This window comes from Varroa jacobsoni, unplaced genomic scaffold (genome assembly GCF_002532875.2).
Source record: "Varroa jacobsoni isolate VJ856 unplaced genomic scaffold, vjacob_1.0 scaffold_706, whole genome shotgun sequence".
Classification (NCBI taxonomy): domain Eukaryota; kingdom Metazoa; phylum Arthropoda; class Arachnida; order Mesostigmata; family Varroidae; genus Varroa; species Varroa jacobsoni.
The window spans coordinates 173,820-189,852 of record NW_019213608.1 but is presented as its reverse complement, the minus strand read 5'-3'; the positions used below and the strand labels follow the sequence as shown (position 1 = coordinate 189,852).

The following is a 16,033-nucleotide window of genomic DNA, read 5'->3' as shown; positions in this document are numbered from 1 at the left end:
TTATATATATATATATATATCGGATATTTTTTTATTTATTTGGCACACACTTTATTATTATGATGTGACCTTTTTGGCTAGCGTCATAGCAAGTCGTGTCAATTATTTCTAGTCAATCTAACAATGACATCTAAGAATTAAACTAGTTGCTCAGGTCAGGCCTAAGTTTGATTGATGGTTCTTGAAATTACTAAACTCGTCGAGGGTCTGTCAATCATACTTGCCGGTTCATGCATAAACCTCGAGAGAATTTTCGTATTGCGAGATTGTAACTCAGAAGTTGAAAATGGCGATCCCGAGCTGAGATTAGCTCGCCGGGATATAAAACAGGTCAAATGGCTTCTCATAATAATAATAAAATTGAGTAATAAAATTTAAAAAAAGCGCAATGGCACTCAAAAGCTCGATCAGATTATCTCGCATTTTACTATTGGTATCCTACGTTCTCTACGCAATGGATTTTGCAGAACGGATAGCCAGCGGTGGGACTGGTAAGTTCAAATTCTGATCTTTTTTTTAACATGCTCAAGTGTAGAGATAGTACAGGAAAAATGTATTGCGAAAATTCTTGCAAGCCTCGTATTTATAGCTATCTATATTTTTATTTACTTTTTTATTATCTTTATTTTAGGCAGTGCATTTAGTTATTTCTCAATAGACTCGACTGGATAAAAAAAAACTCGCTTCGTCAAAGGACACCTAATTCAACCTTGTCTTCTTTAAATAAAGTATAACAATTATTTTGAAGTAGATCATCACCTTGAAGTGTTACCGTATCAGCTATTACTTTCGTGTTATTTTTAGATAATCTAGTCTTTAACCCGTAGCTGAGGTTGAGTTTAAGCCACGAAACCCGCTACTATGGCCATGATTAAGTTAGTTTCAAAAAGGCTCGAACTTATCGCTAGAAAAGTATGCATTAAAAAGAAATTAACGATTTCAGCACAAAGCCAGCACTTCATCTCATTACATTTTAAACTACACCTTCGTGACCTTTATGGATGGAGTTAATGCTGGGGTCATTCCTTTTTCTCCGGGAGATGGACGCAAGAAAATATACATATTCGATAAAGGTACAACTAGGACACGGCGATTGTGCGCACTACAGTGTCTCTTGAAACTGAAATGAGTGAGGTAGCAATTAACAGAGAGAACATGCTATACTGCTTTGCCGGTAGCTTACGAATACTTAGATTGGGTATACTTTCGCATAGGCCTTTAATTAGTTGATATTCCATGTTGATTTAGCTGTTACCTAGTGCTTACTTCATCGCTAACCGAGGAAAGGACGAGGAAGCGGACTGAGTGCCGACTTCCTAGCAAACACAATGATCGCTTTCTGGGAAGCGACCGTTGCCAGAACTAGTTCAGTGTTGATTGTTCTGCAATGAGGCACAGCATAGTTGACTGCTACGTAAGCACGTACGTGAGTTCACTAAATGTGACGAATTATTAGAAAAATTCATAAAATGCAATAAAAAAGTTCTTCTCTCTCTCTCAGCTTTCTCTTATGACTCATGAGAATTTGTATTTCGTTGTTTAAATAAACACGAGTCAGTTAAGACCTAGGAAACCGCAAGCCGTTGTGCAAAATCGGAAATACAGGCTGCTATACTGAATCTATGAGATCGGATTTATTTTGACGTTTAGACTTTATTGACCTGTGTCTTGCGCTAATAGGAAGAACAAATATTACTGTAGCATCGAAGTTGCACTAGTCTTTTTTCTACCTGTTGCTTTTGTATTATAATGAGCTTTGGTGGAACAAGCCGTCTTTTATGCGGTTGTGAAGCTGACTCTGCAGAGCTAGCCAGAATCGATCAATGTCTCCTATCATTTTCTTCATCATGATAGCTTTCTCAAATAGTTAGAAATCGACGAGACTTGCCAGACGCGTATCCTTATTCGCTAAATGGAGATCGTACAAAAATTATTCAATAGCTTCCTTTTTTTTGTTTTATTACGGGCAGTATCTGAATACAATTTATTTACACCATCGTGCTATAACCGTGCAAAAAAAGTTATGTACCTTTCGTGATTTGGGCAAAAGTGTGCCTTTCAGCATAGCAGGTTTTACGGCTTGGGTTGGCGAGTTCCGCGTCACTATTAGCCCAGGCTGAAAATGGGCGCGGCTAAATCAGATTACTAAAACCTAGGCTACACACCCGCATAAACTTACTTACACATATACCATTTAGATTAAGTGGCAACCTTGTGCCACTATCCAAACCACGCGCTCTCTGCGTCCGGCAGAACTACATTGGATACTAATGAAAGACAATAGCGAGGCGTTATGAGAAAATCTTGTTATTATAAACTTATTAGAATGCAACTATGAACCCCTTGTTAGCTGTTCTCAAAATCGCGTCGATCGCAAACTTAGCAAAGAACATCTATCTTTGGGAAAAATTTGTTTTGTTACTTGAGAAATGCTTGCCGGTCACGTAAGCACAGAATTACGCTGCAGTATCAACGTGGCAAAGAGATTCCAAATGTGTCTACTGTTATCGCTATTCAGACGTGCAAATCATAAATCGGCTCACAGATAGTGCCGCAGTAAATGTTCAGCCCCGCCCTCTGTAGTTTGAAATTTTCATAGTGGTACGGCCACGTACTACCTTTCTGCAGTTCTTTGTACGCAGCTTGCGTAAGTGCCACTTACGAATTATAACGTCTGAAATAACTATGCTTAAAAACTGTTATTAGTATAGGAATCGTGACCCCCTGAATGCTACAGTGGGTACTTCTGTGACACAAGTATTCAATATCCAGTTTGTGATATTCCCTAGCAACTAACAATCGGTTTACGTCGAAGTTTTTTTTTTTTTAGTAGTGTCGTCGTGACTTAGTTCGTCGTAACATGTGGACGTGCTTATAGTACACGCGTTTTAATTCAGATATCTGGTAAAATCTAGGATTAATATTTTTTTTAGCGTTATTAGCGCTATTTCTGGCAATATCGTTGTCTGGTTGTTGATTCTCCCGAAAATCTGGATTCTTAGCAAACCTGTCAAAAATTTGGCAGTGCCGCTTGAGTATAATCTATGGCTCTCGAACTATATTTTAGGTAACTTACCGGCAGAACGATCATAAAGACCAATTCGGTAGAAAAAAAATACGCTTGACAACTAGTTTTTTTTCGTAGGTTTCTCGTATCCACAGCAAAGTTCTAGCTCAACTTAATACAAACATTTGGCGACAGTACGTTAAGACGGTATATTCGTATCGTTGGTTATGCGAGCAGTGACGGCATGCGTTCGTTCATAAAGGATTTTCTCATCAGACAATAGAATAGCTTATAAACAATTAAATAGACAATTTTATTGAAAAATCTAAATGTGTGCACAGTGTTCTAGGACGTCATAAGTGACCTCTGTCAATTACTCTGACAGATCGTAACTATTTAGAGAAGCGTATTTGCTACGTGTATGATCATGCATACTTCCACATATTTAATGGCTTTAATTTCCACCTATTGGCCTTAAGCTGATTAACTTACGGGCTACCTAATTTTTTTCGAAAATAACAAAATACAAGCTCCTACATTATAAGATATATCTGGGTAGGGTGACGACCGATATTCGGTATAGACCGCTTGACAACTAATAATAATACAATATATTGCTATTTAATAGATTAGGCAGTTCTGTGCAAAGCAACGTGTTGGCAATGCAAAACATACGTTTATATTTTTAAAATTGTATTCTATTGAAAGCAATATTAAAATACCAGAAAATAAAGCAATCTTTATTCTTAAGTAGCGAATGTATCCATACATGCGAATTATATACTTTTTTTTCATATGTAAATTTCATCATAAAAATTTCAGGCCCGTATTGTCCTTTGTGACTGCCGTTATGCCTTCTATCAAACGGCTGGCTCAGCGTGAAATGAAGCGCGAAATAATGCCCGGATCCCTAAGACTAACAGGAAAATACATTAAGCCATTACGGGTTCTCTTTAGATCAACGGGTCAAAATAACAATTTGGTCAGTGAAGAAGCCCTTCGCAACATCGCGACGCAACACTCTCCTTCCGCATGGTAAAAAAAAATAGTAAATACACTACATAGTCAATAACACATGGTAGGAATATATATATAGATATACACTGATATTATTGCTTCTTTTCGCAATAAAAAATCTATAAAGTCAATATGTGTAAACGTTTTGCTTCTATTTTGTTAACTCGTCTGGTATTTTATACGCGGAACTTCAGCACGATTTCCGCAGAGCTTAGTTGACTTAAAACTATTAGATAGCAAAAATAATCCAAGTGCTTATTATTGTTATTCTTAGCCGGCGAGCGGAGCCCAAAATACTTAGTTCCGGTTTATCGTAATAAGAATATCTAGTTACTCTGATCTAGATTAGACTATTTAAGAATTATAAGATCATAACAGACAACTTCTATCTACATGGGCGCGTTTCAATGATGCTACTCGATCCTTTTTCCCTAAAGGGTCTTGATAATATAATTTAAGTACAGTTACCGCCACCATAGCATGATGTCTATTTTGTATGGGTCTAATATCGTGCCTAGCTCTAACGTTTATATTTCCCTTGGAACGCTATATTCCGCCGACCCAACTTCGCAATTCCGTTCTAAAGTTCTGCTCCGAATGAGCTCAGATCTTTGTTTAGCAGTACATGTTGATAAGTACTACAAGTTGATAGGACGGAGTGGCTAGCACGATTAGATTATCAGGCTGAGGTCGCCCCGGTCAGGATCCTTTTCTTTCCAGAGAAGTTTGTTTCCTGTACGGGAACCTGTTTTCGTCGTGCGTACTCTGAACCTGACCATAAGGCATCGTTTGTTCCGTCCTCAGTGTTGGTTGAACGTAACCTCATGAGTCGTTCCTTTTCTTTGCAAATCTGGTTTGCAATTTTTTCCACGCGATTAGATCTGGCGATATTCGATCCTCTTCAACTGGAACTAACCTTAAGCTTATGCTTTGTTTTATAAATGTACTGTCAATTCTGTCACCGATGCTGTCGCTCTGCCATCGAGAACTGTTAAGATATATAATTAATTCCGTAATCTCTACCTTTGTAGCATTACCGAAAAATCAGGAAAACCTCTATTAAATAGCTAAAATGTGCCAACAGCCAACTAACTGCTCTCAAAAACACCACTTGTGCATATCATCGAAAGTGTGACTTATGCCTATTTTCATGAAAGTCAAGTCTTCTGACCTTAGACCAGTGATTAAGTTGTTTTTATAACTTTTTTCTTCATGAAATATCTATGCTACTTAGGATATCGCTTTACAAATTATATTATGCATTGACATTGCCAAATTGATCTCAAGTATTTCATGAAGAGGCTAGGATTGTTGTATCGGGTGACTTGGTGTTTTCAAGGGCACACTGCCGTTACGTAGTTTATAAAGCTTTCTAGCGTCTTACCGTTTTGTTCAGTAAGTGGTAAAATAGATGTCTGCTAAGAAATCTTAAAAGGGTTAACCCGAACAGAGAAGCTCGCATTCAAAAACAACGGAAGACTAAGGAGTCCTCAAAAGTAACCACGACTGGATGAAGACAGTCAACGACTGCATATTATCTAAACGCTACAATCTAGACGGCCTGAGAGGGCAATGTTATTTGGCGGTAAGCGATATGCCACAGACCTATAACAGCGAGATTTTGCAAGATCTACCGTACACTTGTGCTAGAGTCAAAAACTGATTTAACAAGGTTGTAACAAAGACTGGAATTTGAGTTATCTTTAGTTTTTGGAAATTTTAACTTTTTTTTTAAATTTACTGCACAGTATTTCGACCCTAGCTTAAATCTCTAATATACACATAATCTGCGAGCAAAGCCCACCAACTTATTTTCCTTCGTGGTGTTCTGGTTAAAACAGTGGAAAACCATAGTAGAACAATGACAGTGGTAATGCAAAAGAAAGGAGAACGGCTGTTTGTCTGGCGTTTAATCATTGTTCACTGAAAGCCGCTCTGCCTCCGCGCCAGTTAATCAAGTTCTGAGGAAAGCAGATCAGGCGAAAGCGATGGCAGGAAAAAGCCTAGAAAGCCTTAACTACGGCAGCAATTCTGTAGGAAAAAACGCTTTAAGAAAGTACACATCTCACCATATCTTTTACTGTTCGTATCGAAATACATTAAAATGTGGATCATTAGAAATGGTGGCATCTTTTTTCCATTGAGGATGAAACTTCCGATGCTGCCATATCTGTCTGGTGGGGTGTCTCGTTCAGGCACATGCCACTAAAATTTGGTCAACTACCATGCGTAGATAACTCTGCAATGGCACTCTGTAGAACAATGAAACCGGAAGTTATATTTTTTTTCTAGCTGGAAGTCATGCTCAAACATCCTACTCAAAATTCCGATACCTAGAACGGCTTAGCCATACAACCTTTCCCCAAAGAATTCACCTGACGATTGCGCCTTAAGCTGTGTGGGCTTATAGGACCATTAATATTTGAACAGAAAGCCCTGCAGAGGATGCATGAGAAGTACCTAAGCTTCTCTGGAAGGACAAATAAAACGCTACAGACACCATCGCTAAACACCACAGCTCGAACATTCTAACGGGTGCGTGAATGCAGAGACCAGAAAGAAAGCTTTTCTATCTCAGAACACATTTTATCGCCGGGTATGGAAATTTTCAAAGCTATTTTTTGCGTATAAAAAAAACTTATCTGATGTAACCATGAATTGCTTTTTGGGCTTACAAGATGATGGCTTGCACGGTCTGGAAAAATACCATGTAAATCTGAGAGAAGCAAGCAGACTAGTCCAAAGCTCAAGAAGCCGATAGAAGAAGGTGTCTTTTTGTGTTTTATAAAGTTTACTATAGTGAAATGGCAACGACATCAGACAGCGGTCAGAATTATTATAAATGCTGCCTTTTTGCGGTAATTTCTAATGTAGGAGACATATATCACTGAATCTGCTTGGTAAAGCGTAATGTTAATCTAACCTTGTTTGTTTTGTTTAAATAAGATAGAGTTTATTACCGTTAAAATGCTCCATTGGATCTGCGAACTACGCCGTCGCATAAACTGAGAGCAATTTTTGGGGGGGCTCCTATACATTACAGAGATAAGATAATACGCCGACCGCTCCTTCTCTAAATGAATAGTATATCAATGACTTCCGAATACAGAAGGTACTGAGTCTTCAAGTTTAGTAAGAGCGTGTACGCGCACAGAGACACGTAACGGCTTGCTAGTGGATCTTTGTAAGATCCGCGTCGTACAACTACAGATGGCTCAAGGTACTAGAAGCACATGTAGTAGCACATATAATGACTGCTGATCTCATTTATTGTGATAGGGTATTCACGATCGTAATTGGAACATAATGCTTTATGCTATGTATCGTAAGATAATTGTTGTATCACAAAAAGTTACCAATCTTCCCATTCATATTATAGTTATCTGCGAGCCACACTAAATAGCACATGTTATCGTGGAGCCGCCTGAACAATATGTTTTCGGCTTTAAGGAATAGAGGAGACCAAGCAATGTATAAACAATTATTTTTCTTTACAAAATTTGCTCCAATCACTAGGGCAAACGATCGATTCTCGAAACACATGCAGATCTGAGGTAAATCATCGATATCACTAATGACACGTGCAAACCTAATAAATCGACACAACCTTTTCGAAGCCTCTTATAAATACAGGTTTGTTATGATAACACCTAATATTACATCACCTTCTACCTACCAGCTATGATATCTGGCTCGACGCTGCATCCACCAGAAATTTCGCTTATGCTCATTGCTTATCCATATTTGTCTACTACCATTATGTTTACCCTAATCTATAACTCAGATCAGCAGGACATACGTGGGCAGTTTTGCTGATGCCCATAAATCCAGCCAAGCTGTTCGCGCAAACGCTGCAAGACGTACGGTGATAAATTACAATGATAGCACTAAAACGTGAAAAGTAATCAACTAAAGTGATCACTACGGCTCTATTTTCTTTAGAGTTGAAAAATTACGTCATTGTTTATGTACAGTTTACCTGCCGCATCGTGTATGCGGGTCGTATCCATTTGACTGCGCTCCATTTAGTCGGCGGGCGTAGGAAGCCATCTTTACTAACAAACATCGAAATATATATGCATTTCAGCGATGGCGTTTTTAGCTGCGGGGGATAGTACAAGAAATTCTATAGCTATAGGAATCGGCCAAATGCTTAATTTCAACATTGTGAAATAAACAGTGTGCACGCAACTCGTTCGAGGGGCACAGCAGACAGATATAAAATAATCCGCACGTGTATGTGCTAAGTAGAAAAAAGTAACAATAGATCAATAGTACGAAACGAACGCAAAAATATTCAGACAGAGATTTTGTTGACTATGAAAGGCATGCGTACTTGCAAGTGAGAATTGTAGGCCTCGATGTCATACTTCCTTCTAGCAAACTTACGATAGCTCGGGGTCCGCCAACATGCAATAGCTGTCAAAATTACATAAACCGCGTAGAAAATAGGACAAAAGAAAGGAACACTGAGATGTTTTTGTTCCTTATTGCTTCATGTTATTGATTCAGTATGTGCCTACAAGAGCCGTTTTGAACACAGTACCTGCGTCTGGAAACATTTAAGCTGTTCCATGAACCGTTGAATGCGCTTTGGCCATGCCCTCAAACAGAGTCCAACTGGCCATATTTAAGGTAAGCTATCTGTGAAACGATATATTTTCATTACATGTTCAAAATACAATCGCGTCTACTACCCAACAAATATATCCTGTGCAGGGGTTTGGACGAAACTCAAACGATGATCAAATCCAATTCGTCAAACGTGTTGCTTAGAAGAGCAACGTATGTAGAATCAAACTTTATGATCTCAAAAACAAGCTCCGCAAACGCTTGTACACATTGCTATAAACACATTAATGTATATAAACTAACATTCACGGGCTACAACGATATTATTTAGATAATTATTTAAAACACCATTGTCATGATCATATGAGAAATATCTTGCCTATATCGGCTTAGCCTAAATGTTATAGTGGTAGTTTAACGTGAGCGTGCTTGGGTCGGTGGTTTAAGCTCTAACTCGTTATAAGGGTGCACTTCTAAAAAGGCGAAGTTACCTTTTTCTCTTACAAAACCCGTATACCGATTTGCCGATATTAGCATGGCCATACCCCTTTGGAATTCAGAACTCACAGTGCACTGGAAACCGCTACCAAACATATGTTACGTGCTTGCATCGCAAGTATTGCGGCGTCTTCAGTTTAAAGGGGGCGTCTTTGTTAGCGTTCATGTCTATCATGAAAATGAGATTGTCACGAAGTATAAACGGCCCTTCTTACTGCCGCTTAACTAATGCCGATTACCAGTTAATTCTAATTCAGTTCTACCGAATTATGCACAATATCGGTTTCGCAGAAACGCTACAACCTAATTTCCATAACTACTTACTTAGAGTTATTCTAATTATATAAAAATAAAATGATGAACAACTCTGACTTTTACCAAGCTGACTACACTATCTTCATTGTTGTTTGGAGGACAACTGAAATATTTTCTCTCTGAGGCACAGGAGTTGGCAAGATGGCTGGCCAAGAACAGTCGAGTACATTGTGAGCAGCAGACAACCAGACGTGGACCGCGCTTTGCGCAAGCAATGCTTACAGTTCTGCCGGTCTGTCCTCGATTACCAAGGACATGTTCAAAATGGATCTAAGAAGGCAGTATATTGACCTGCGATTAACCTATAGAAGCTCGATCGGGTGAAAAATGTATCAACCGCTTAGGGGAAATCCTACCCCGTTAAAATAAGAACCTACATATTCGATTATATCATAATAGACGACAGTTTTTAGAATAATTTTACGAAAAGTTTTCCCAAGTAAATAACAATATTAATTAATAGAAAAATCTGACATGTTTAGTTAGTCCTCAAGGGCTTCAAGGAATGACCGAGCGACACCTATTTTTTGATTGCAAGACTCAATTTTTCAACTTTATAGGCCACAAAGTCCTTCCAAACGCGGAATCATACTTTACACGATATAAATATATCGGACTACTTCACCAATTTTCAACGAAAAGCGAAACAAAAAGAAATTGCACGTTTTTGATACATACTTGTTTGGAGCGGTAAAAAAAAGTTGGTAAACTCTAGTCTAGACGATCGTGACAAATGTAGTTGACAATGAAGATAATGGTCGCGATTACCGAATCAATGCTGTACTTAAACATTGTTGTTATTCATTTTTAAATAGAAGTTAACTTTCCCCTTGACTAATAGGCTTTGCCATCGGGGCTGACATACAAGACGAGGACGACGATGATGTCCACCGAAGAAACTGAGGCTGAAGTTAGTTGTGTGAATCGCTATATTAACGGATCTGACTATCAATTAACAAATATATTAGAACATTCACACGTGTAAAATTATTCTGTATGTAACGATTTCAGCTGTAATTTTTGTTATTTACGTATACATACACGCCTTCGAACTGTAGTTCGTATGTATTAACACGCTTACGTCTAAAATAATCTATTACGTTGGTAGCGGATCCATAAAACTTGTTGCTTGTTGAAATACTGTTTTAAAATGCTTCTCTAAGGATAAGATACCTCTCGAGTTTTCTGCGACCTCGACCGTTGCCTTTGACAGGTGACGATAACAAATACCCCGGTAGAGCCGTCATGTAAATTCGATTATGTTTTTATTATATAACCGTTTCGAAAATTGTGTGTTAGTTTACGGTGAATAAGTTTCGTGTTTTCTTAGCTTGCTGTCTGTAGATTGTAAGTGCAGTTACTGAATTAGTAGAAATAAGTAAAAGTTTCTGTTGTAGATTATAAACAATGCAGATAGTTAATAATATTAACTATTATTTTCATAATTTTCTATATGTTACGTAATGAGCATTTGTATAACGTAAACTTTTAGGCAAGTATAACGTTAACAAGTCTATATAAGCTTCAAAGAGACAAATAAAATGAAAAATACATTTTAGGTATCACATTTCTGTAATTAAGAAACCAACTAAAAGCGGAACCACTCCAACGATGGGGTTAATTTCCGTATTTCAATAAATGGCTCAACTTACGTCATCCAGCTTACGTATGGAATACCGTGACAACAATAACGTGCGACGCGACGAGCACAAATACAGTTACTCTGACGTATAGTTATACGGTTTAGCTAGGTTGTACTGTGAGACGCATTAGCAACCTCTGCTAAATTAGTGGTTGACAGGGCCCAACTTCAATTGTGCAGAAAAAAACGCAGGCCCGCAGATAGTCTCATTATACCCTGGCAGGAATAATTTTGCAATATAACTCAATACAACAATTTTTTCAATACGCAATTTTCTTTCAGTGTTTTAAAAGACGTAATTAAAAAATCGGCTAAGTTGCACGCCTGAGTACTAACAAACATTCTGCACGCCTTTTTGTTGCAGTAACTTATGTGCAAGAAGACTTAAACGGGCGTTAACCGATTCGGCGATTCGGTAAGTTACCCTTTTACTGTACAACTTAATAATTTTCAACACACACATGTATTGTGCGAAATCAAAATTTGTCAAAAATGCCAGAAACGGCATGTGTAAAAAATTTTCGTGGAATACCTGATTTTGCGTAGATTACAATCTCAAAACCAAGGGATGAAAATTCCGGATTTGTACTCTATGTATATATATATATATATATATATATATATATATATAAATATATATTAGGTGACTTTAGATTGAACATTTATTACTTGTTTCCTGCTCCCAGTCTTACTTACAGAATTAAATATAAACAGTTTATACTCCATTTACGAAAGCAATGAGTTAAGTATTATTCGACAATTAACCCAACCCTATCCTTTGGTATTGCAAATTCTGTTGGCAGCAATTTATTTGATCCGAAAGTTACAGTTTTGGTTAGAGTAACTTGTCATGTTCTGAATATTAGGTTGACTAATTAGTACCCAATAAAGTATGTCCATGAAAACCGTTTCGTCATTTTTTCTGCTGCTGCTTATCCCTGCCGACTTCAGTCTTCTGTTGATCGACGCAAGGAGCGGCTCGTTGAAAAACTTCTAAGACACGATGGGTCCGAGCCGTCAGGTAAATGTATTACTAGTACTAATGTATTATTGAGAGTAGCTCCCGTCCATGAGTATTAGTTAGAGGAACACCGCCACGTTCTGGCTTTGCAGATATGGTCAATATAGCGAATTCGCATCACCGTGCTTGTACCGCTTCTCCCTTAGTATTAAATTTAATTCAGCCGGAGCTTTTTTCTAGTTGTTGTCTCCATTTTGATACAGACATTATTCAGCCTGGCCGTCTGTACTAAAGAGAGTCTGTACCTTACAGACGAGCTAGCCTGATAAATTTATAAGAGACGCATTTTATGATACGAGGGAATTTTTGTCGTCGTAAAATTATTTTTCTGACAGTGCAAGAATCCATATATGTATCCTAGAAATATAGTACGCATAGATACGACTGTACGGCGTTTTCTCCAGCAGCCATATTGGATATGCTGCTATACTCCTTTATTAATACTGCTACCACGTAACTTGAGTGGTGACAACCGCTAAGTGTCAATATTTAATTCAAAGATGATGAACTTTTACCAAATATCAAAAAAACACCGCTAACCTTAGAAAACAAGATATGAATTATAAGTACAAAATGCCGAATGGTTTCTATAATGACTATTTTTAGATCGATTCTTGGACAGACTAATAAAGGCGAAGACACTGAATTGGGGAGAACAACTAAGACTTCTTTGAATGGTTTGAACGAAATGCATCGGATTCAACGAACCAGCGAACCAAGGTGTACGTAACACCGGTTACGAATTAAGGATAGCTAGAACCGACATGGGCCTTTACCCCGACTGGCAGGCACCATTGAATGACGGTCCTTCAAGAAGACTAGCACACTGTCTAGCTCTATTGAACAATCGCTGGTTGACTGAACCCGTAACTCATCATCACCTTCGAGTCATAATTGTATTGTCATTCACTTTCGTATAAAATACGTGATCCATCGACACTCAAAAGCTACAAAAATTCCCGTGCTAAAAAATTACTTTTAAACAATAAGTGTAATCCAAATGATTACATTTAAGCTGTCACAAAATGTGCATTTTATTGACGATCCTATTTTCTAACTGGATCAATTTTTTATAACTTATTCGATTTGAGCCCGGCTCATTTAAAATGATTGTTTACATTGGAAAATAGGGAATGCGTGTGAGGAAAAAAAGCTGTCCATCTGTTATTCGGTTCTTTTAAGTTGGTGGCCTAAGCTGTCCTGTGGTCGAATTCGTGGAGCATTCGTGTCGGTTTTTAATGTTATTACGAGTAAGTATGCACTTATAACGACATAAGATATTCGTTCGCGGTTAGACTGTTATGAAAGTAAGTTTATGCTGCAGGTAAAGCCTAGATAGGAATTTTGTTCTCATTGTGCTGATCTACATAGCTATTTTTTTCCATTTTTTTTAATGCCCCCGCCAGATCATTAGGATACGAATGCATGTCGCGGTACTCCAGCTGAATCAAATGAAATTTCCTAATGACATATGTTTGTGTGAAGAAGTGAAGTGTATGAGGCAAGCACAATTGACGATTGTTTCTGACTGAAGGAGGACTACAGTAGTTTTGCTCATTGAGTCCATTCGTATACAGCATCTTCATTAATGTGAGTCGATGTCCAGCATACCGCATCGGCGTCAAGTAATATAGTCTTAATTTCCGTGTGGCGGGCTTTGTAAGCCACAGATGGTTCTCTAAATTCATATAGTCTAAAACCGGGTAGCACTTGTATTTGTCTCTCTGCTATTATGCCCGTATCGTTATGGGATCAAGCCAAGGCGTCTTAGGTTTATGCTTTAGGCTAAGGATACTTGAGTCGCTTTTAACGCGGGCTTTCTAGTAAAGTTGACGTTATCACATTGTGATTGTTCTGTCGTCGCGTCTCGACACTAATTGAAGTATTTTATTTGCCCTGATATATTTGTGCTTTGATCGATCACATGTGATATTCTCACGAAGGTCAGGCCTCACAGGCGATTGATGGGCTTACACTGGCCGTACACGTCTGTTAGCTAAATCTATGCTGTGTAGTGGCTGTTAATTTAAACATCTTGATTTAATGCTTTATTAACTGATTATCTGTCCTTCTGTTATTAACACGCCAATGGAAGACGCCTGTATAATCGATCATCTACCTTCCGTACCTACCTCGATGGCGTTTCTTTTCTATCCTAACCCATACCCTGTCGACGGTACCTACGTAGCTTATTTATTGACAATACGATTAATTGATGTTTAAATTCTTTACTACTATATATGCAGAGGGTAATATTTTAATATTATACCTGACATATCTACGCGCGATTCGCCGGTAGGCGAGTCATGCCGCTAAACTGATCAATAAAATAGAGCTCCGCTAGTGACTGGTCGGCTGGTTACTTATTGCTAAAAGCTGGTGTCCATAGCTTTTTTTGGTGGCCAGCCGAGCAACTAATAACAGACTGTGCGCGGAACGGTTTGTTATGATGAGCAGCTGATGTATCGACGATGCTGCAGTATCGGATTGTATAAGATCTGAGTAGTTCTCTATAGGATTATACAGTTGCAATGTTCCTTTTAGATATTCACAAGCATCAGTTCTGAATTTAGGATTAGCGTCAAAAGGTGACACCTAGGTCTAACATTACGCCCGAGAAGATACTTATTATTACGCTAAATACCCCTAATAACAGCGCATTTCGGTATGGATATTATCATTTTGCCGCCTTGGAATGCAATTTAGTTATTTACCTTTATTAATTTTCGCCTTTAGGCTGTCTGTATATGCTTTGTATTTGATAGGAACACCATCGAATGGAAACTGGCCATCTTGACAAAATCGCGTTTCTATAAGGGACTCTAGACAAGCTTAGCGGGTCTTGGAGGGAATATTGGCAGAGCCTGCTGGGGAGTGTCCGAGTTTTATCCTGAGTAAGCGATGCATGAAATAGGTGTAACAGTTATTTGTAGAGCTGGGACTCGTGCTAAGCACAGATATTTTTTAGATTAAGGGGCCGTGCTAATACCGTTAGCTTCGTGTAAAACTGCAAGCAAAATAAAGGCTGCGTAATGCATCGTAATGATTTTATTGAGTGCCTAATCGTAGACAACCTGTAGCAGCTGAGTGCAGGTTCATTTTCCTTTGATAGACACCTGCTGATTTAGATCCATGGCCCGTCCAGGCGAGCATAGGTAGAGGTATGGGTAACCAGCGACGACGTTATCCATGACGATGCAAGACGTACATTTCTAAGCAATAGGGCAATGATTTGCAAACGCTGCCCTTTTCCATATACGAAAGTTACAATGCTTTTCCGAAAGTCCAAAAGTACGATCTCTTTTCTAAAGGACTTCGTAAGATTAAATATGATTGCAGACATATTGGTAGGGGGTCTTTCCTACTGCTCATCTAGATATTCGCGATAGGTTATATCGAGCCTAAATCGGTGAGTGAGGAATAAACGCACACTACCCCAACCTGCTGGGATATCCACAAAAAAGATATCGATGGCAATCGCTTCGGCCGTACTTTGGAAGTGCCCTTGGGCAACAGTTCGGCCGACAACTGTGTGTCGTACGTCATTGATGAGTGCTGTATCGATCTTCTGCGAAGGGCATCACGAACTGCTGTTTGGTTAGCGAGCGTTAAAAATACCATTTAATTGATTAATTAAGAAGTGTTGACACCGGTGTTTTATGTGGACATATTTTCAATAAGTAACGTATGACGACCACTGTTTTGTACTTGCTATTTTGATCGCTGACCGCTCGCGGCCTGGAGAGCAATCTGTTTGTTGTGTATAGTGCTTGAGTTAAAATTTTTGATGCCGATAGGTCAGTTAGTCTGAATTAGACAGCGGTGGGTCGTACTGATTACATCTGAAGGCTGATAACTTGTTCATCGTACGCACAATTCTATTTGTATACGTACACCCAGGACACTGAGAAAGGCATGTTTTCTATCAAGCATATAACCTGCAGAAACACTTAGATATGTA

At 38.5% G+C, this 16,033-nt stretch overlaps 1 protein-coding gene across 1 annotated transcript; it reads left to right on the top strand.

Moving 5' to 3' along the window:
* The first annotated feature begins 1,252 nt into the window (after positions 1-1,252).
* On the top strand, positions 1,253-14,898 carry LOC111262847 (uncharacterized). The gene is made up of 4 exons (XM_086969338.1): positions 1,253-1,422; positions 3,830-4,042; positions 11,416-11,466; positions 14,838-14,898. The coding sequence occupies exons 1-4, from the start codon at positions 1,388-1,390 to the stop codon at positions 14,896-14,898; spliced, it is 360 nt and encodes a 119-aa protein (XP_086825464.1). The 5' UTR covers positions 1,253-1,387.
* The last annotated feature ends 1,135 nt before the right edge of the window (positions 14,899-16,033 follow it).

What these genes read in the sequence shown, in the direction of transcription:
- LOC111262847 (XM_086969338.1), top strand. Translation starts at nt 1,388, where the DNA reads ATGAGGCACAGCATAGTTGACTGCTACGTAAGCAC. An exon ending in GTTGACTGCTACGTAAGCAC is followed by an intron (nt 1,423 to 3,829) that starts GTACGTGAGTTC and finishes TAAAAATTTCAG; the next exon opens with GCCCGTATTGTCCTTTGTGA. An exon ending in CAACACTCTCCTTCCGCATG is followed by an intron (nt 4,043 to 11,415) that starts GTAAAAAAAAAT and finishes TTTTTGTTGCAG; the next exon opens with TAACTTATGTGCAAGAAGAC.